Genomic DNA, 21,662 nt, shown 5'->3' on the forward strand with positions numbered 1-21,662 from the left:
TAACGTCTCTTCTATTCCAATTTCTCATGTTGGTTCATCAATACTAGGTACTCCTGGACGTAAGTTATATCTCAACAATACTCTGTTTGCTCCTCAAATCTCCCATAATTTATTATCAGTTTCTCGGCTGACTACTGATAATGATGTATTGTTTGAGTTTCACCCTGATTTTTGTATTATGAAGGATCGATGTACGGGGAAGGTTCTTCTGCGCGGAAATATGGTTGGTGGTCTCTATGTTCTTGATGATTCAAAAATTTCTACAACAAGTCTTGTTGGTGAACGTGCTAGCTTACAAAACTGCACTCTAGATTAGGTCATCCTATGATGCGAACTGTGCTTTATGTTATTTTTAAATTTTCTCTTGCTATTTCTAGTAGAAAAATAAGTTTTGTTCTTCTTTTCATGAACATCGAAGTCACAAATTACCTTTCTCTTCTAGTAATACTATTTATTCGAATCCACTTGATTTGATTGTCTCGGATGTTCGGGGTCCTTCTCATATTGTTTCTAATGATGGTTATCGATATTACATCATCTTTATTGATGCATATTCTCGATTTACATGGATGTTTCCTCTCACTCATAAATCAGATGTCTATTCTATATTTCTTGTTTTTCAAAAACACGTTGAGAATCTTTTTAGTCGAAAGATAAAAAAAAAAATCAATCTGATAATGCTCTTGAATATCATAAGCTTACACCTCATCTTAAACATAATGGGATCTTTCAACGATTCTCTTGTCCACACACCTATGATCAAAATGGATTAATTAAACGTAGACATCGTCACATTCGCGAAACACGACAAACACTATTATCTACGGCCTCTGTACCAACTTCTTATTGGTATGATGCGTTTTTTACCGCATGTTATATAATGAACAGGGTATGTTCATCTGTTCTAGAAAAAGTTTCTTTGTATGAAGTATTGTTTGGTTCACCTCCTGGTTATTCTTCTCTTTGTGTGTTTGGATGTCTTTGTTTTCCTCATCCTCTCCCTTATAGAGCTCATAAGATGGATCCATCATCCTCCCCCTGTGTGTTCATTGGTTATAGTCCACAACATAAAGACTATAGGTATCTTCATATCTCAATTGGTCGTATATATGTTAGTAGGCACGTAGTTTTTGATGAGACCACCTTTCCTTTTGCAGCGCCAATTGAACCATCTCCAACATCGACTTCTACTGATCAATTGATATCTTCTCATTCACACATCATATCTTCTATCCCAGTGTCTGTTAATTCTCCTCAGATACCTATACATGAACGATCTTTACCAACGCATGGTATTGATTTGGGATTACATGATGAGAGATCTTTGTTGCAAGAAGACACAATATCTGACGCTCAGGATACTGCTCAACCTAATTCTGGAGCATCTCCAGACTTACTTTCACCGCCTTCAGGTCAGGAAACTACTCAGAGTGTTTCTGTGATTCAACCCGCTACTGCTCCTATTATTCCAACTCATCATATGATTACTCATGCAAAAGATGGGATCTTTAAGCCAAATCAAAATTTTTTAAGTGTTTCTAAGTATGCGCTTATTAGTGACTCTGTCCTTGAACTGACATGTTTCTCTCAAGCTCAAGCTGATTCTAACTAGCGTCAAGCATCCGATGATGAGTATAATGCTTTTCTTAAAAACGGTACGTGGATTTTGGTACCTTATGATCTTTCCATGAATCTTGTTGGTTGTAAATGGGTTATATAATTAAACGTAAAGCTGATGGCACCATTGAACGATTTAAAGCTCGTCTTGTAGCTAAGGGGTATAATCAACAAGAAGTTGTTGATTGCAGTGAAACTTACAGTCCTGTTGTGAAACCATGCATAATTCTTATTATTCTTACAATAGCTTTGACATCTAATTGGGATATTCATCAGTTGGATATTCAGAATGCGTTTTTACATAGTAACCTTGAGGAGGAAGTTTATATGAAACAATCACCAGGTTACACTGACACTAACTTCCCAAATCATGTCTGTAAACTTCAAAAATCTCTTTACGGACTTAAACAAGCACCGCGTGCATGGTATCACAGACTTAGTGCTTTCTTACTACAAATTGGTTTCATTACTTCTAAGTGTGATTATTCTTTATTTATTCGAAGGGATACCACTGGAGTTATATTCTTACTGGTGTACGTCGATGATATTATTCTCACTGGATCAATACTGTCAGCTTGTACTTTATTCGTACATCTCTGTACAAGGAATTTGCAATTGAAGATCTTGGTCCTTTGTCTTACTTCCTTGGAATTGAAGAAAATCGTACTTTTTCTGGTATGTTTCTTACACAGAAAAGATATGCTCATGATCTTATTATTCGAGCTAAAATGGATGGTGTTAAACCAATCCAAACTCCAATTAGTACCACTGGAGACATGTCTTCTGATCGTAGTACATTATTAAAAGATTTTACAGAATACAGAAGTATTGTGGGTGCATTACAATACTTGACGTCCACTCGTCCAGATCTAGCTTATGCTGTGAATAAAGCCTGCCAATTTATGCATGCCCCAACTGAATTTCATTGGACATTAGTTAAGCGTATATTTCGCTATCTCAATCATACATATACATATGGAATTTCTCTCAAGCCAGCAGATAACTTGCAGTTGTCATTCACATCTTACACTGACTCCGACTGAGCAGGTTCCTTAGATGATCTTCGTTCTACCAGTGGTTATTGCATTTATTTAGTTGGTAATATTATTTCTTGGAGTGCTCGTAAACAAAAAATAGTATCTCGTTCTAGTACTGAAGCTGAGTATTGGGGACTTGATATTGCTACAGCTGAAATTATGTGGATTCGTTCTCTTCTTTCGGAACTTAAAATCTCTACTGCATCTCCACCTGTTCTATGGTGTTACAATCTAGGTACAACCTATCTTACTGTTAATCCGGTTTTTCATGCACGAACGAAGCATATAGAGATTGATTATCACTTCGTCTGTGATCAAGTTGCTTCAAAACTGCTTGATGTTCGATTCATTTCCTATAAAGATCAGATAGCGGATATATTTACAAAGGAACTTCCCAAAGATTGTTTTGCTTTATTGAGATCCAACTAAATGTTCTTGATGATCCGTTACGCTTGCTGGAGGGTATTGAGATACCGTAATGTTCAAGCTAGCAGTTACGTACAAACTCTAAGTTTGCTATACATATAATTTGTTGTATTCCAGGAAACTATGTAATCTAGGAAACACTTGTATTACAAGTTAAGAACTCTAGGATCTTTGTATATAAACAGAGAGCTATCATGTAAATTGTACTGAAGAATTCAATCAAAAAGAGGTTATTCGTTCAAAACTATTTCTCTTCTCTTTATATTCTAAACCTAATCAATACCTATTCTCGACTCTCTTAGTTAAGATGCTACATAGTTTTGGTTACCCCTTCAATTAGTTTATTGGCTATTCCTGATTGCACTTGCATACTGATAGGTGCCTAAAATATATCATTTGAGTATCAATTTCTTATGCTTTTCTTAGCTATTTGCTCTTGTATTTTTGTATATTATGCTTCTTTTGTATTTTGTAGGTATTTTGGAGTCATGCAACAAGAAAGAAGGCGAAAAGAGGCTCAATTTGCTATTTGGGACCTTACGTGTTGGCACAGCCGAAGCACAGAAAGAACACAAATCTCTGTTGTGTCTAAAGTGGATAAAGACAGGGCCTGAATTCGTTATGGGGCAGCCATCTGATTAAGAAGTTACTAAAGACAGGCATCTCTTGCTAAGGGTCATCACCTTCTCAACCATGTATAAGAAGATGTTTTATCCGTCCATTTTGGAGCAGTTTTGGTTCTTCCTGTCACAACCAAGTTATGGCAACAGCCGAGTCATAGGACTTGATAAGAGTTAAGCCGTGGGTTCAAAGGATTATAGAAGTTCAGGCAGACAAGTTAACTTCCAAGATTACGAAGTGGGCTTTTATTTTGTCTCGGTTCTTGACAGAAGAAAAGCTCTCTGCCATTGATTCCTGGGTACATATGACGAGTTTGAGAAGAAATCGAAGATGGGTTTCAGCTGAACTTGAAGTTGGCAGTAAAAGAAAAGAGAACAGTTCGAGAATTTGTGCTGTTGTGGGTGAAATTCAATCCAAGAGTCAGGGAAGAAGTTGATGTTCCTGCCATTGAAATAGATGATCAACAGAGAGATTAAAGAAGAGACATTGAGTTCTGATATGATGAATGATTATCAATGTGTGTGTTGAATGTGAATCCTTGCAGGGAAGGAGCTGTGGAAGATTACAAATCCAACATAATTTTATCTATCTCCATTTCGCAAGACGTATATCAGATGTTCGGCGAAATCCCTGAGCCAGCTTTGCAGTCAGCTAGCCATGTTCAGGTGGGATTTTATCGGAGTGTTTGGACAGGTTCTCGAGACACGAACAATGCGAAGTTTGGGTTCAGGATTATAAGAAGTTTGTGCTGGTTTTGTACCCGAGAAATACAGAGAAGAAGTACTGAGTTTGCATGGGATAAGACATGGGTTTGTGTTTGAACATTGATTTGCAGGAAAGGAATCGATTTGGGCAAGTCTCAAGGTGTAGCCAGTATACATCCCATCACCAGGTGCAAGACGCTTACAAAGTTTGGCAGTGTTAATCAGATTTTGGAATGTATTTGGAAGGCGAGAAGAAATAGGAAGTGAGTGGTAATCAGATTCGACTTTTCAGCAAGAGCTATAAAAAGAGCAAAACCTAAAGCTACAGAGATATCATCACATACCCCTGCTCGCAACCCTAGTTTCAGCGAGCTTTGCTCGCTGAACAATCTCCATCCACCTGCATCACTCATCACCTGTTCGGAGACTGCATACATTATCATCCATTATCACATACCCCTCACAACTGTTTCACCACCTACAGGGAGGAGCTTTGCTCCTCTCCAAACCCTATTCCACCATCTCCACCACCACAATCTGCATACCACCACTGCCGCAACCCTAGTTTCAGCGAGCAAAGCTCGCTGAACCACCACCACCATCTGCATATCCACTTGCATTCCGCCAGCATCTCTCTTGCATCTCCATTACCATTATTACCACCTGCATTACCTTCCATTGCATATCATCTCCACCAGTTCAACACTTCACCTCATCTGCACATCACCAGCACTTCATACCATTCCATTCCAAGACCACCTGCATACACCCACCAGATCCATTTTTCATACAACCATCAACTGTAGCAGCTGGAGTTCAGATCAATCTTCCATCCACTACAGCACCTTCCATCCGTCACCTGCATCTCACCACTTCACAGCACCAAGGCAGCAGACCTGCAGGAAACTACTACAACAGCAGCAACCATTATCATTCCATTGTTACCAGGCCACGAAGTTCACCACTACCAGCTACATCATTCCACCACAACCATCAGTTGCTGTTTGTTTGGTTTTGTATTCCTGTTTTCCATTTATTGTTTTGCTTTGTTTACCATGAACTCCAGTAGCTAATTGCATCTTGATAGGGACGATTTCGACGTCCGAACATGAACTCCAATTGATATCTAAAAAGCATTTTTCTTGCAATTATATTGTTATTGCTCATTCTCTACTATGCTAAAAGTGTTTGTGAATTGTTTCTCAATCGTTTAAGTTGCAAATTGAATGGTTGTTTGATAGTTCTAGTGATAATTCGAGACATCTTCGACCCGTAATTGTCTAGATGATCCGAGTACAAGTAGCACTATATGAGTATTGACGATGGGACTTTGTTAAGTACTCATATGTAGAAATTGACACTAGTAGGTGATTCATGCTTTTGATTTTATCACTAGGAACAATCTTATCTCATAAAGCATAAAGCATTTGTTTAAGTCACACCTAGAGAGCGTACTTCTAGGGAACGTGGCAAGTAGAATCCGGTAGTCGAGCGCTTCCGTGTCCGGTGAAATTAGGAGATAACAACGGAATAGTTGAGCGTACTAATTATTCTAGGGTTGTTAGTAACAAGATACTTTGGAGAAACTAGCTATATCAATAAGATTCACGTTATGTGGCTTAGAAAGAGTCTTTGATCATTCTCATCCTCATATTTGCATTTATTTCATTGTTTTGCATTATTCATTCAGAAACTGAATTGACAACTTTAGCTCAACTCTCCCTTGGAACAATCCTACTTATCCGTAAACTACTAGTTAGTTTAAAGAGAAATAGAAAAATATTATTTTTGCGAGTTCGACACCTCGTCACGTACACAAAAGAACCTTCAAGAATCCGCATCACAATTTACAAAAGCTTAATTCGATTTGCTAGATCCAAAATCTCTTTAGCAACATTTATTTACTGACCTTACTGTTGAACTAAAAGCTATGGGGATCCCCAAATAGTCTATGATCCCAGCCGCAATATCATTGGTTAGTGTACGAAAGAAACGTACTTTCGAAGTTAAGCGCACTCTTTTAATGCTGGCAGGGACTTGATAATGGAAGCTGGAGCATGTCGTCCAATTCACAGTAGGACTCTGCTTTAAGGGGTCAGCTAGTCAAAATCTTTGTACAGTTGAAAATGATTTTTGTTACAGGGAAAGCTGATTTGTTTAGGAGAAAGCATTTCAAGGGGAGAGCTGATATCATTGAGATGTGTATAGGGGAAGCTGGAAGCATTTATTAAAATTGACTTTTTAAATTATCGTGTATTACCGGATTACCCTCCGACCAAACCCATTTCCTAATTGACTGTTGCAGCCGACCAAAGATCGTTACACCTAAAGAGGAAGAAAAGCACAGGTATTCTCTTGGATCTTCTGCCTTAAATTCTTCTCGTGTTATCTCATCTGATTGCTTAGATCTTAGTTTGTTTGATCAACGAATTCATGTCATGTTCTAGCTCTTTCTATCTGTTCCATAGCAAATTTTGCAATCAAATAATTGTTTTGTGATCTCATCTGCGAGGTAACAAAACCAACTATGTTTCTGAATTTGCTCCTATTTAATCCACGGGAACGTATATTGAACATTGGGTTTGAAGAATGATCTAGTTTTTGGAATTTCATTCATATGGATGTGAAATTTTAATTGTATGCACGATGAGTGTTTGATAAAATGTGTCATATTTCCATGAGTGAATTTTTATACGACATGTTAGTAGATTACCTATATATACCACTAAATTAGATATTAAAGTTTAAGATAAGGCTATTCATCCCTGGTTTTACCAGTCTCATCACCATCCTAGGAAGCAAGTGAGACAAAGACGGGCATAGACTACTCTTTTGTTGTTATCCTTTACCGGTATCATCACCATCCTAGAAAGCAGGGGTGGCAAATTGATAAGTGCTTAATTTATATGTTTAGAATGTCAATTTCATACTTGTTTTAGCTATAATTCTTGCATATTACTTGTTATTATGATTCTTTTCTAGTTTATGTGTCATATCAGGTGAATCATCCTAAGAAGAGTGAAAAGGGCTGCAAAAGACCTATAAAGTGAAGTTCTCGAAAGATCCAAGTGTCTAAAGCCGAAAGAAAAGGAAGAAGTGCGACGAAAAGGGGCAAAGAATGCTCAAGATCATAAGAAGGAGAAGAAGACCAATTTCAAATCATCCAAATTTAGGATTTCTTATCACCATCTTGAATAGAATTCAACTGTGAAGAGAACGGCGAAAGAATGAGGTCATTGCGAGTTCGGACGAAAAAGTTACGTCTAAAACAGTCGGGACGTAAAACTGCAATCTACAACACCACTTTCGGCATTGATTTAGCAATACTGATAGTAGTCGTATTTCAGGAAGAGAAGCTGTATTTTTTAGCACAACTTTCGGTATTTCTTTGAGGAACTCGACAACGCCGACTGAGACAAACCTATGGGGTCCTTTATGACGTATTTGACTTCCAAATCAAGGAAACACGGTCCCGGATGGATCCTAATACCTAGATCTCATGAAAACTATATAAGGGGACTTCCACAACAATTAACACATCATCACATCTCATATTATACTTTTGTTCTTCATAAAATAATCTAGGGTTTACCCCTTTATGGGAAAATCGGGTAATTGTGTAATCATGAGTTGCTAAACCTTTGTTGATTAAGGATGAAGTCAATGTTCTAGACGTGAAGCTTTATTATTATACAAGTTTGTTCGGAGTTTTTATCATCATCGTTTGTCTTTTCTATATCTAGGGTTTATGAATGATTCTTAGATTGATTTGGGATACCTACTAGATTAGTCTATTGATTGTTTTAAATCTAGTAGAAGTTATGAGATAAGTAATTGTCGATTGACTCTCTACACAAGTAGACATCGCGAGACCTTGCAGAGGGATTCCGTGGAGCTATTGCGAGTGCAGATAATATCAGCAAGTGGACCTTGATCTAAGAGTTCAACTACTGGGATCAACCTAAATTCATAAAGCTTAATGCATTCGATTGCGTTATACCTTGAGTGATCTACTACTTGGTGGTTCGTTGAATAGAATCTGGTAGTCGAGAACTTCCGTATCCAGTGAGAGAAGGAGTTTTGGGGATAACACTAATCTAGATGTTATTCTATGGTTGGTGATGAATGGTTCTAACGAAAGATAGATACGTATTCTAATCCAGTTATCGCTTGGTAACGGCGAAGGATTCCTTGATCATCCCTTTCTTTTCTTATTTATTTCTTTTTATTTATCTTACAACCAATCCCCCATTGTCTTTGACTTTGTTTTGCTAATTCAAATAATATATCAGTTACACCGCTCTCTGTGGGAACGATCTCTTACTACCGCTATATTATCAGTTACTTAGTGGGAAATATCTTAGTTAATTTGTTGTGGTTACGACACGAATCACTTGTCACTAAAAAGGGATATGCTATCTATTACTTTATATGACTAGTTTTGAGTGTGGATGTTGCAAATGTAATGCAGAGAATTAGTTTAGATTGACACGTAATTAGCCTATAAGGTTGCTCACAGCTGACCAAAAGAGTACAATTTAAAGCATAATGGTTGGTTTGTTAACTGAGAAGACGTGCATCTATAACTTCATAATGGATTGGTACTTACTCACATTTCCATAGTCGTATTCATTTAGATTTTTGATCCTTTTACGAATAGATCGGAAATGAAATATACAGGTATTTTCAACAGCCAATTGGTTTTGCAGTCAGAATTGGTTCACATTTCCATGGTCGTACTTACTCAAATATTTTCTTTTTGTTTTGAGCTTGATTTTTCCTACAATTCTCTCTGACGTGCCCATAGATCCCACATCCAGACCTCAATCTACTATAGATTTGTTGTCAAGAGCTTCTCTGACTTCAAGTAGCTCAGAATAATTAATTTTTTAATTTGTATAATTTGCCTTGACTCAGGTAACGGAAACCTATGTACTAAGAATGGGAAAGGAAGACTCCTAATTGAACTGGTATAGTCTTTACATTTCTAATCTTTACTGCTTTTAAGAGCATTTGTGATTAGAAATATGAATATTAACCCAACTTCAGTTAGAAAACTTCTTGATATTTTCTGTTAAGGGTTTGGTTACTCAAATACTCGACAAAACGGCCAACTGCGCCTCAAGTTCTTGGTTTATTGCATCATTTCTTTTATCCTAAAATTAGATGGTAGAATTAGATATTTTCTTGTTCATGTTCTTGATCTTCTTGTAGATGTTCTTGTTCTTCTTGTTCTAGAGATTCTTTTTGACAGTGAAAACGTCCTACAGTGGAAAAGCTACTGCTGTTTGTGCTTGTATAGTCTGTATTTGACAGTAAAAACAGATTTTTTTTCTTCTATGATTGATATATTATCGCTCCAATTGGCATCTTCATCCTTCATATTGTTTTTTGCGAAACCGTTTTGGGCCGAAAAATGATAGGATTATGTCATGAAAATGATTAAGGGTTAATCATGTATGGTCAACAGTAGCCCAAATATAAGATTAAATTAAGACCGATCAAAAAAAAAGAAAAGGTTAAGTTGAGGACAAAATGGTAAACTCAACATTTTGTTAAGGGAAAAGACAATTTTTTACTCTTCCCTTGAACGACTCAAAGTCAAAAGATATATATTACAGTCAAACAATTTTAGCTTTCCCCAAACAAATCATTTTTCCCTATAACAAAAATCTTATAAATACTTTTTCTTAGATATAACTTTGACTTCTCCGAAAAAAGAAAAAATAAATAAATGCAGAGAAGTTACTCTTTTTTCTGCTTTTTAATATAAAAAAAAAAAGATCCCAAATTTTAGCCGATAATTCTACACTGACCGGAATATATCTCGTTAAACATCTTGTGTGAAAGTCAATGGTTGTTAGGGAATAATCTTGGGGAATTTATCCAACGTTCAACATTTTCAATGCAGGAGGGGAGAAATAGTTGGGGTCTACGATATTCGAGGATCGAGGCTATCAAATCAAACAGATTTTCTTTTAAATTTTACCATCTAAATCTTGCACTTTTGCCGTTGTATTTCGACACACTTATCCTGCTTTCTTGAAGTTTAGGGTTCGCCAAGTATTATGGATAAAGACCTAACCGAGATACGAATCGAATTAAAGGATGGAAACAACAACATGGCAATAGGAGAATTTCTGTGACCATCACTATGTTTCGAGATCTCTGTGACCATCAAGTACTTAGGCTATAATGGAAGAGTGGAGAATTTCAGGAAAAGACCTACCTGACTCCATATTTGTTAGGGTTTACGAAGGAAGAGTCGATCATTTACGAGCAGTGATCATTGGAGCAACTGGTGCGCCTTACCATGACGGTTTATTCTTTTTTGACATTCAAGTCCCTTCAAATTACCCTGCATCACCACCAAAAGTTTACTATCATTCTTTCGGGTATATGCTACACCCACGTTTACATTCAAATGGTTACGCTCATCTAAGTCTTTTTAAATACTTGGAATGATGATCAGAGCAAAAAACGGAATCCATCTCAATCAACTATACTGCAAGTTTTAGTATCTATTCAAGCTCTAGTTCTCAATGCCGAACCCTTTAACAATCTTCCCGGTTTTGAAAGTTTCGCTAATTCTAGTTCATGGTTTAAGAAAAGATCTGTGCACGAAGATATATGCATCAAGAATTGTAAGACAATGGTGTCTGTTCTTAAAAAACAACCCCAGTCTTTCGAAAAGTTTGTAAGTCAACATTTTTGTGATCGCGCCAGTACTATCTTGGTTGCTGTCAATGCTTATATTAATGGGCAGGCTGAAATTGGTGGTCCTATTACTATCACTGCTGCGACAAAGACTACGTCCTTGGCTTCATTCTCATTTAAGGCACAAGCTGGATTTGTATATCCAAGGCTTGTCGATTCATTCATAAAGAATGGTTCGTCTGTGGAGAGTATTGAATTACTAGACACTAGTAAGACTATACGTGAGAATACGGTTCATGAACATAGAAACTGCCAACTTGTTGTGTTGATGCTTTTTATATTGGTCTTTTGTTCAATTATTTTTGTTAAAAAGTCTCATGCTGCTGGAGCTCTGCTTTATAGTTTATTTGGACTAGGTATCTATTTGTTTTTATTACTTATAGCTTCTCTGCACTTTGAGTTCAATTGAATAACATGATCAATAGTTTTTTTTTTTAAATTGGTCTTTTCTACAATTATCTTTGTTAAAAAGTCTCATGATACTAGAGCCTGTGATATGTGCAGAGCCTAGCTAATAACTGATATAAGGATCAAATGCAGTAAAATATCGGTTGTTTGTTTACAAACTTTTTTTTTGATCAAATGGTGTAGACATATTCAAGAAGTACAGTTTTTTTATACTCCAAATGCTTCATAAACCACATACTACATACTTTAAATTTCTCGTTCAAAGAAATGTACTAATGTAATGCTTCATAAACCACAACATTTCTCCACATTATAATAAAATATGGGGTCAAAATCGACCAAGTAAATGAATGGATTCCATAATGGTGATTGGCATTATTAGAATTCCGCTCTAGTGTTCATGGCATTCGTGTAGGCACCACTTCTAAATGGGTTCACCATTCATAGATTTTGACGAAACTTGTACGGTCCCCAAGTTGTGTCTTGTACATCTTTTTTTTCCTCATGTTGGCGTGTTTAGGGTATAGCAGGAGGCGAGAAATATTTGGGAAGAGAGGAGATATAGGTTCGTCTACAACATTCGAGACAATTATCAATAGATTTGCTCCTAAATTTAACCAATAAGAACTTTGCACTTAGAGTCTTGTTTTCAAATACTTATCCTATTTTGATGTAGAGCATTTTTGTTTTTCTTAAAACCGCTTTGTTACTAGGGTTCGCCAAGTAACATGGACCTAACCTAGATACAACATCAATAACAACAAAGTAATCAGCAGAAACCATGCCAAGAAAATTCAAGCAATTTGATATCATCTCATCCGATGAAGTCAACTCCACTAGTGACCATTACTATGTTTCGCCATATAAATCTTTGTCACGTTCAAGCACTACTCAGATGATGAAAGAGTGGAGAATTTTAGAAAAAAATCTACCTGACTCCATCTTTGTTAGGGTTTACCAAAAAAGAGTCGATCTTTTACGAGCAGTGATCATTGGACCAACTGGTACGCCTTACCATGACGGTTTATTCTTTTTTGATATTCAAGTCCCTTCCAATTACCCTGCATCACCACCATAAGTTTACTATCGTTCTTTCGGGCATAGACTAAACCCTAACTTGTATGCAAATGGTTATGTTTGTTTAAGTCTTCTAAATACTTGGAGGGGTAATCAGCACCAAAAATGGAATCCATATCAATCAACTATACTACAAGTTTTAGTATCAATTCAAGGTCTAGTTCTTAATGCCAAACCCTACTTCAATGAACCAGGTTATGGAAGTTACTCTAGTTCTTGTGCATGGGATAAGAGCAGATCTTTGCGTTACAATGAAGAAGTATTTATCATGAGTTGTAAGTCAATGGTATCAATACTGAATAGTCCACCGAAGTCCTTCGAGAAGTTTGTTAGTCAACATTTTTGCAATCGCGCTAGTGTTATTTTGGTTGCTTGCCATGCTTATATTAATGGCCAAGCTGAAATTGGTGATCATATCACTGCTGTGACAAAGACCACGTCCTCGTACATATTTCAGATAAAGGCTGGATATCTCTATCCAAGGCTTGTGGATGCGTTCGTTGAGAACGGTTCGTCTTTAGAGAGTATTAAAAGACTTGGACTAGACACTTGTAAGAACAAGTGTCTTCGTCATAAAATCTGCAAATTTGCTAGGGTTATGGGTTTTACATTTCTCTTTTTAGGATTTGTTTATGTTCTTCTGTATGTTTTATGATGCTGGAGTTCTGCTTTATGGTTTATTTGGATTCGTTTCCCTTTGCTCATTGTCTCTTAATTCATATCTTCTTGGTATTTTGATTTGAATTATTAATACTTGGGTGATTATTTATTTTTTTGTTGATATAAATGCTAAAGATCATATAAGTGTTAAAGGTCATTGCTTATACAAGAATGAATGACGAGAACTCGTACAACAAGGACTAAAATAGTACACATTAAAATTGGTTCTTTCGAGTGGGAGACGATTGTCGATTGTCATCTAAATGTAATTGTACATGTGGCGTATATTCAATTCGAAAGCAACGAAGATCTGGGATCCTATCGACCTTCAACAGCAGTGAAAGTGATATTGTTACTGGAACGCGGCTTATATGATGATGTTGGGAAAGTATATGGAGGTTCTTTTGGAGCTGGACGATCAGTTTCACTAACAAGCATGAGATCCACTTCAGCCATGTTTGGTCTATCCATTGCTCTATTCTGAACACATAACAGACCAATATGTATGCATTTTATCACTTCTAATGGAGAATACAGATTACCCAAAGCCTCATCGACAACCTCTGACCATTTGCCTTCATTCCACAGTCTCCAAGTCTGAAACACAATTTTATATAAGCTAACATTCAAAAAACATCATATACCGAAGAGTAATTACTTTTATACTTACATGAAGTAGAAGGTTGTTCAGGATTGTCAAAGCTATGGTTTCTCTTGCTGCTCACAATTTCTAGTATCAACACTCCAAAGCTAAAAACATCTGACTTTTCCGAAAATGTGCCTCCCATTATATACTCCGGTGACATGTAACCACTGCATTTCATTGCGAAGACACAATAGGTAACTAATAAGAAGTAATTGACATTTAAGAGGACAACTAAGGAAACATGGAGCTAACTCACAATGTACCAACAACCCGGTTAGTATTAGTTATAATTTGGTCACCACCAAATATCCGCGCCATTCCAAAGTCTGACATTTTTGGGGTCATGTTTTCATCCAATAGAATGTTACTAACTTTAAGATCTCTATGAATAATTCTTAAACGAGAATCACGGTGAAGGTAAAGAAGGCCACGAGCAACTCCCCCAATAATATTGAAGCGCGTATCCCAATCTAGTTGTGCTTTCCTCCTTGCATCTGGTGTCAGTAATAAAACTCTTGAATTAGCCTTATTGAAAATTGATTTGTAATGAATGCAGCATATATTGAAAAGGGAATGGAACAAATTTGTATATAAAAGAATTCAGAATGTTTCACGTGCAAGGATAGAAAATAAACGAACCAAATAGAAATGCATCCAGGCTTTTCTTGGGCATGTATTCATATATTAACATGTTTTCTTCCCCTTCAGTGCAGCAGCCCAACAGTTTGACAAGATTACGGTGTTGAAGTTTGGAGATCAGTAGAACCTCATTCTTGAACTTTTCAATACCCTGTCCAGAGCTTTTAGACAATCTTTTCACTGCTATTTCCTGCTCGTTTTGCAATTTTCCCTAAGAACCATCATCCATATAATGTCTTGAATGACTAGAAATGTGCAATAAGTTGATCACTATCGTTATATGAATCAAGAATATGTAAGCTTACCTTGTATACTGGCCCAAAACCTCCTTCCCCCAATTTATTTTTCAAGGAGAAGTTGTTTGTAGCATTCGATAAACAAGCAAAGTTAAATATTTGCAATTCATGTGTATCTCCTTTTCTTTCACTATCATCAAACATGTTTGTATTTAGATTGTATTTCAAAAACCTAGTTAACACCCCTTTGAATCCTATTAACCTTCCTGCGTAATTCATAAACAAAGGAAGAAAGGAAGCTTGGTGAATAAGGCAACGTAATTTACAAATACAACTAGGCTAAATTTCCTGGTGATACTCGCAAAAACAAAATTAACTGTGTTGGGAAAGGTGTATTTACCTCTTTTATTAGCCATTTTTCTTTTGAACAGGTAAATGTACCCTAAGACGCCCATGACAGTTGCCACCAAAACGAAAACAGGTACGACGATCTTCCAAACTATCGCCTTTCTCTTTCTGGATGAAAGTTTTGAAGACGCAGTGAGCACCAATTCATTCCAGGCATACCGCTAAAACATCATAATATATTACTTACCTTCGGTAGCTTCACTTCTGAGATAGAAAACTTCTCGTGCACGATTAGATGATGCAATACTTTTGAAATTTACTATATCTCCATCCCACAATTGACATCGAGAGTCGAAAGCATAAGCATTGCAAGAACATGTATCCTGGCAAGCTGATTTGCATTCTTGCGCTGTGCACTTGTTGAAAGCGGGGATTATCCGGCAAATATGAAGTTGGGATTGGTAAAAAACTATCTTTACTCCCACACCGTAAGGGCCTGCTCCTAACACACCCACCAGTTGAATCCTGTTGACTCCAATCTTCAGAAGATCGTGGGACGAAACCTGGCAGACACTCACACTTCTGAGTATCCTGGTTACAGTTGCCAAAAGGTCCACAAGTACCATAAACATCACATAATTGCTCCGGTTGAACCCAATCCAAATTCCACTTTTTCATTCCTTTTGACCGTACAAATTTCTTGATTTGGCCAGACATAATAGAATTGTTGTAAAGTGAATAAGTAAAATAACTCTCATCTACATTTGAAATATAACTGTAAATGACATTGAAATCTAATTTCAGCTCAGGAGCTAAAAGAAAAGTGTTTGATTTTTCATCCCACTCCCCACTATCCCATGATAGTTTTGAGTTGTTCCAGTATATAAGAAACTGAATATTTCCCTTGTGTCTTGAATCTGATACTACGTTGTAAAACCCCATGGCCGGATCTTCAAGATTTCTCCAAGAAGTAAGTTTCTGACTTTGGTTAGTTTTCTTATTGAACCTAAGTTTTCCACCAGGTAACCAAGTATCAGTTGGATAATCAAAAGTCTGCCAAATGGTAACTGATGGATTAGACCCATCTCGTAAAACAAGATTTCCGTCGTCGCCGAGAACGACTTGAGGTGTATTCAGAGAGTTTGAAGCTATATGTGTAGACCACATTGGTATGTTACTTAAATTATGTAGTAAAACTAAGTTTCCATCTAGAAGTGTTAACTTTGAAGAAGATGGATCAAGAATTGGTTCATTTCTGTTAGCAACCCAAACAATAGTTTGAACTGGGATTTTCTCGTACCAAATACCTATATAGTAATGATTCTGAGACTTACTTGATTTGAAGAAACCCAGTTCAAAAACTCCCCCTCTTGATATGATTGTTTGATCTCCAGTTAGGGAATCATCTATAGAGATTGTATCTAAAGCAAATGTATGATGGGGCTGATTGCACATGAGAAAACCAAAAACTAGAACACAAAGAAAAAACCATGAATTGTCGTCCATTCTTTACACAAATAATAATCAGGCAAACCCGAATTAATTAGAGTAAGCTTATTTTTGTCTTCCATTTATAACTCAATAATAAAATGTGAGTCAAAATGATCCACCGGAAAAATAATCAAAATGAAAGAAAACCAAGTCTTTGATGGGTACGTACGAGAAAATCATGGCCACTGATTCTTGGTAACAAAATAAGTTAATCTTGGTTTGTTTGTTTTTTTGACATATGCGATCCCACAGACAGGAACCCTCAGGGCCGAAGCTATATATTTAAATGACTATTCTTTATTTTCCACATGATGTTTTTGAATTATTGCTAGAATGCATTCACAACTGGATGGGTAGCTAGATTAAAACAGGTATGAAATTGATCGTTTTCTACTAAATTTTTTGATCAAATGGTACGTACGTGTAGACGAAATTTGACTTCGAATAGATCAACAATTAATCAACCGAGTAAACACTATAGAACTACGCCTTGATAGATTTATATTAATGAGGATATCAAGTAAAAGTCATCATAATCTGCAGTGAAGGATCACACAGCCACATCTAAACGCATGCGAGGTAATGTAGTAGCCATTCGGGCAAATAAATTCGTAAAGAAAGACCATTGATCACAACAAAGTATGCGAGAAATATACTAATAAATTAAACATAATCCTTCTAAACAAAAAGACATATGATTAAACTTTCTAAGAAAATTTAGATAATCCGATTTTGGCAATGTTTATTTCTCGGTCTGCTAGTCACCCTAGCATGTGCTCTTAGTTATTAATGCTGGATCGTTTTCTCCACCCCTTCAATTAGTTTCTTGGCTATTGCACTTGCAAACACTGAAGAACCTGTTAGAATCTGCATCACAATTTACAAAACCATAATTCAATCTGTGAAAGAACTAAAAGTAAGTTTTCGAAACAAAAATCATGGTTTCCTTATTAACAAATGGTTTGCAGTCCAATACCAGCTACCAAACGACTAACTAGGTTCAATTATGAAATTTTTGTATAGCAAATGAGTTTTACTGACCTTAATGTTGAACCAAAAGCTATAGTAGTCCCCAATGCAACCACTAGAGATGTGAAGTAAATCCAACTGAAGCTCATCGAAAATACTTGAAACACCCAGCAACAAATTTATCATCTTTGGTCGCTGAACTATAAGCTGAATCGTTACGTCACCATCGATCATCCGAACATCTACTTCAGCGTCTTTTGATTTCCTTTGAGACCATGAACTTCTTACTTGCCCATTAAACGAGTTTTGATCTCGATCAATATTCGTAGTACTTGAAGTTGGCATATCCCCAGCTACTGCTTCATTCTCGATTCTAGACTTCTTGTTTCTCTCATTTCTCTTTTTATCAATCAATACTTTCAAGTAATCAACTGTTCCTTTTAGTTCATTTATGTAATCAATTGTACTTGCTAGAACTGAAGCTCTATCAGGCTTCTTAGAAATAAAGCCACAAATCAATAATACTCAAAATACCCGAAGAAAAAAATTAATGTATAATTTCATAATTAAGAGAACGTAATTTATTATAACAAAAAATTGAAATTAGAGAATGTTTGCACGTACGTACCTTGCTAGGGTTAGGAACCAGTAAACTCAGAGCTCTAAACTGATCACCCAATTTCTCTCGTTTCATTTTTTCAGTACTTGTAATGTGTTGTTTGTTTCCATGGCTAGCTATTCCCAAACCATTTGTACTCCTTGCACGGCTTCCGCCAACACCATGAATGTTGTTATTCATTTCGCGTTTAAAATCTGCCACCAAGTTGTCGAATTGTCTCATTTCATTGTTATCAGCTCCATACTGTTGTTGATAAACTTCTTTTGTCGAATCATCCATTTTACCACCAAACAATGAACAACTAACGCCGTAGTTTTGTGGCAAAGCTTCAAACGATTCTCTAACTGGAGGTTGTGAAGGAGGAAGATTGTTCAAATTAAGTGACATGGGATCATTTTCGTACAAAACATCGATCGACCCCGACCCGTTTTCTCCTCCATAAACAACTTCATCATTATAACTGGATTCTCCAAATATTTCCAAATAAAAGTTAGGTAAACTCGTCGAGCATGATCCTAAGTCGACGCCATCAGTTGATAAATGTTGTAACTCATCAATTTGTTGCTGATCATAAAACTGTTCTTGTTGGTGATAGTGAGTATTTGGTTCTTGAATCTCTTTATAAACGTTCATCTCTTGCTGATGATGAACGTTGCAATCTATGGAGCCACTTTGAACCGGGCTCGGCTCGTCTTCTATAACGATAACTTCTTGCATCAAATGGGCATTATTAAATTTTTGATCTAGCTGAAAATCCATTGCCGCTGTGGCAAAAGTGGATTCGTTTTGTACTCCAACTTGTATGGAATGAGGATCAAAGTAATGGGTTTCACTATGATCATACATCATCTTTTTTGTAGCTTTGATTGTGGAATTCCTTGTCGAAAACTCCACCTCTTTGTCAGTTAGACAAAAACAAAAAATCTTGAAAAGTTATATACTATCATGTCTATGTAGTACTATCTAGAGAACCAATTGATAAAGTAGTTATGAGATTCCCCTAGAGGTTGAATTATAGTACCAAAGTGAGATTAGTTTGTTTTAACGACATGATGAGTTTGTTGTGAAGTTTATATGCATGAGGAAAATCACAACTACTCAACAATGTACTTGCGTAGGTACTAGATATTACCCATAGTGTTCATTTCAATATCGTTCATACACTTTAGGATGTTCACGGCCCGCGCGCTTCTTGAGCAGTTTTACTTTGTAAACCATACAACACAGGTCACAAGAGTACCAAAAGATGGTAACCGTGATGACTCGAGAATATACATAATAAAGTGCTAAAGCTAGAAAAGTTCAGTTTAACCTTTCTGATGAAAGCACAACTGCAAATAATTGGGAGTCAAAAATCTCCCTACCCACTTTTTACTTGAAATGAAAATGAGGAAGGCAAAAAAAAAACCTGAATGCGTCTGCCGGGAGTCGAACCCGGGTCTATTGCTTGGAAGGCAATTATCCTAACCGTTGGACTACAAACGCTGATGTTGACGTTTCTGAACCATAAAATCAACCTATCTCTTACTATTTTTACATGTTCAGAGACGATAAGGTGACCAATAAAATTCTGAACCTCAAGCTACATTTCAACTACTTTCACTAAAATCAAGCTAACTTGTATAACCTCATAAGAATCATCAATCCAAAACACTACACAAAATGGGTTGCAAGATAAATTCATTTCCTCCAAGCATCTCAAAAATATTCACCAAAACACCCAAACTAACTTCAATCCAAACAAAGCAAAAATCCTTTCCCATAGTTTCCTCCTCTCTTAGTCAAAACCATGAAGAACCAATTACTACTACAACACAAACTCAAGCATCTCCAAAAACTAGTATTTACAATGTAAATTTCATTACTCAAAACTCCTGCAAACTTGGGATTTCAATATTTCCTGATTTTGTATACAATGCTGAAGGCGGTATAGGAGTTGGAATGGGTACTAAAAATGAAACAAACAGTTCAAATGAAGTTTCAATTAATTTTGATATTCAGACACTTTATATTCCACCATTAAATTCTAAGACTACCACGTTCTTAGGATTGCCATTGCCACCTTTTCTGAAGATTGAAATTTCTCCAGAGCTTTTTCAAGGCATAATCGATGAAGAAACCGGAAAGGTATATATATATCTAGTTGGGCAGGTTTCTGAATTATCTGTTTATTTGTATGTTGTTCAATTTATTTGATGCATGTGCTTTTTGTAGGTTAATCTTGAATTCAAGGCCAAGTTTTGGTTTTCGGTTGGCAGTGTTTATAAAGCTCCTCCGTTGATAGTTTGGACGGTATTGACGTCTGAGGAATCAGTGGGAACTATGAGAAAAGGAAGAGGAGAAAGATTGAGTAAAGAAGGGAAATGCAGGTTAGTTGGAGTTGCGACTGTCCAACCTATCGATGATATTTTCATGAATACGTTTCTCGGTCTTCCTACTGAATGTCTTGCCGATATGAATGCTACCATCGCCATTTCGAGTTCTTAGTTGCAAGTTGAAAGCCTCGAGCTTCATTACTTTAGACTGTAAACATCTTCTTACACAATGGAGCCTAGCATTTTGTTCGACACACTGGAATTCGTAAACGGAATTAATGGAGATTGTATATCCATTGTAGTCGAAAAATGTATGCTAAATATAGTTACATAGATTTCTTCTTATGCTTCTTGGAACTGTTCAACTTCATTCTCAAAGATAAGAAAATTTCCTCACATAGTGTCATACTCGTAGGTTCCTTCTTGTGTTTTCTAACAATCATAAAAGATAATCCCCAGATTGTTTCATTGTATGTTTTGCTTAAGATGCATTCAAATGAAATCACATATATTCAACAATGGTTTTCTAGCTATGTTTCTGGAGAAATTGACCCAACTGTATGCCAAGCTAGTAAAAACAAATACAAACAACAACAAGGTTCTTAAAGTTACAGTGAACCGATAGAGCACAAAACTCTCTGCTGCAATCACTATGCAGAAAAACAATATGGGTAGTCCTGATTTCATTAGAAAGCATCTTAAGCGAAGCATACAGAAAAATTCTTACGATATCCATGGATTGATGTACAAGCAGAAATTCAGTAGTGATCGCCATCTGCTAATCGAAAACTCTCTATTGAAAAGAAGAAAAAGGATGGTGAAGCTAGCGTCTTGCTACCGGCTTAAGTACAATGTTTCTTGGTTTTTTATACTCATTCGAGTAAAATAAAAAACTCCCAATGCTTGTGAAAAATATTGGTAGTAGTGCGTCTGCCGGGAGTCGAACCCGGGTCTATTGCTTGGAAGGCAATTATCCTAACCGTTGGACTACAAACGCGATTGTTGACTGGTATCAGCAACTAATATTACTATCTTACAATTAGACATCTATATTGAAAGTAATTTTTAAATCGAACGGACAGAATTGATGAGAGTAGTTCATATTTATTTCCATTAAAATCAAAACAAACAA

At 36.4% G+C, this 21,662-nt stretch overlaps 4 protein-coding genes, 2 non-coding genes and 1 pseudogene across 7 annotated transcripts; 3 read left to right on the forward strand and 4 right to left on the reverse strand.

Annotated features, from left to right (window-relative positions):
* Window positions 1–10,600: 10,600 nt before the first annotated feature.
* On the forward strand, window positions 10,601–11,531 carry LOC113305103 (putative ubiquitin-conjugating enzyme E2 38). The gene is made up of 2 exons (XM_026554206.1): window positions 10,601–10,780; window positions 10,878–11,531. Exons 1-2 carry the CDS (start codon window positions 10,601–10,603, stop codon window positions 11,529–11,531), a joined length of 834 nt encoding a protein of 277 aa, XP_026409991.1.
* A 780-nt stretch (window positions 11,532–12,311) lies between these two features.
* Window positions 12,312–13,262, forward strand: LOC113305104 (annotated as a pseudogene).
* A 323-nt stretch (window positions 13,263–13,585) lies between these two features.
* Window positions 13,586–16,642, reverse strand: LOC113305105 (G-type lectin S-receptor-like serine/threonine-protein kinase At1g11330). The gene is made up of 7 exons (XM_026554207.1): window positions 15,652–16,642; window positions 15,384–15,545; window positions 14,858–15,054; window positions 14,553–14,763; window positions 14,170–14,407; window positions 13,912–14,080; window positions 13,586–13,864 (listed from the first exon to the last, which is right to left on the reverse strand). The coding sequence occupies exons 1-7, from the start codon at window positions 16,640–16,642 to the stop codon at window positions 13,586–13,588; spliced, it is 2,247 nt and encodes a 748-aa protein (XP_026409992.1).
* A 771-nt stretch (window positions 16,643–17,413) lies between these two features.
* On the reverse strand, window positions 17,414–19,064 carry LOC113305106 (transcription factor bHLH91-like). The gene is made up of 3 exons (XM_026554208.1): window positions 18,225–19,064; window positions 17,669–18,088; window positions 17,414–17,494 (listed from the first exon to the last, which is right to left on the reverse strand). Exons 1-3 carry the CDS (start codon window positions 19,062–19,064, stop codon window positions 17,414–17,416), a joined length of 1,341 nt encoding a protein of 446 aa, XP_026409993.1.
* Window positions 19,065–19,628: 564 nt separating this feature from the next.
* TRNAG-UCC lies at window positions 19,629–19,700 on the reverse strand. The gene has a single exon. It is a non-coding gene; the product is annotated as a tRNA-Gly (tRNA).
* Window positions 19,701–19,769: 69 nt separating this feature from the next.
* Window positions 19,770–21,059, forward strand: LOC113303423. Of its 2 annotated transcripts, XR_003337471.1 has the most exons (3): window positions 19,770–20,342; window positions 20,430–20,839; window positions 20,968–21,059. XR_003337471.1 is itself a non-coding variant. In XM_026552453.1 (2 exons), exons 1-2 carry the CDS (start codon window positions 19,878–19,880, stop codon window positions 20,700–20,702), a joined length of 738 nt encoding a protein of 245 aa, XP_026408238.1. In that variant the 5' UTR covers window positions 19,770–19,877; the 3' UTR covers window positions 20,703–20,926. The 2 variants fall into 2 exon arrangements, 1 of the variants encoding a protein (XP_026408238.1); XM_026552453.1 differs by lacking the exon at window positions 20,968–21,059 and having other exon boundaries at window positions 20,430–20,926.
* Window positions 21,060–21,455: 396 nt separating this feature from the next.
* TRNAG-UCC lies at window positions 21,456–21,527 on the reverse strand. Its single transcript has one exon. It is a non-coding gene; the product is annotated as a tRNA-Gly (tRNA).
* Between the last annotated feature and the right edge of the window lie 135 nt (window positions 21,528–21,662).

Source organism: Papaver somniferum, chromosome 8, assembly GCF_003573695.1.
Source record: "Papaver somniferum cultivar HN1 chromosome 8, ASM357369v1, whole genome shotgun sequence".
NCBI classification, from domain to species: Eukaryota; Viridiplantae; Streptophyta; class Magnoliopsida; order Ranunculales; family Papaveraceae; genus Papaver; species Papaver somniferum.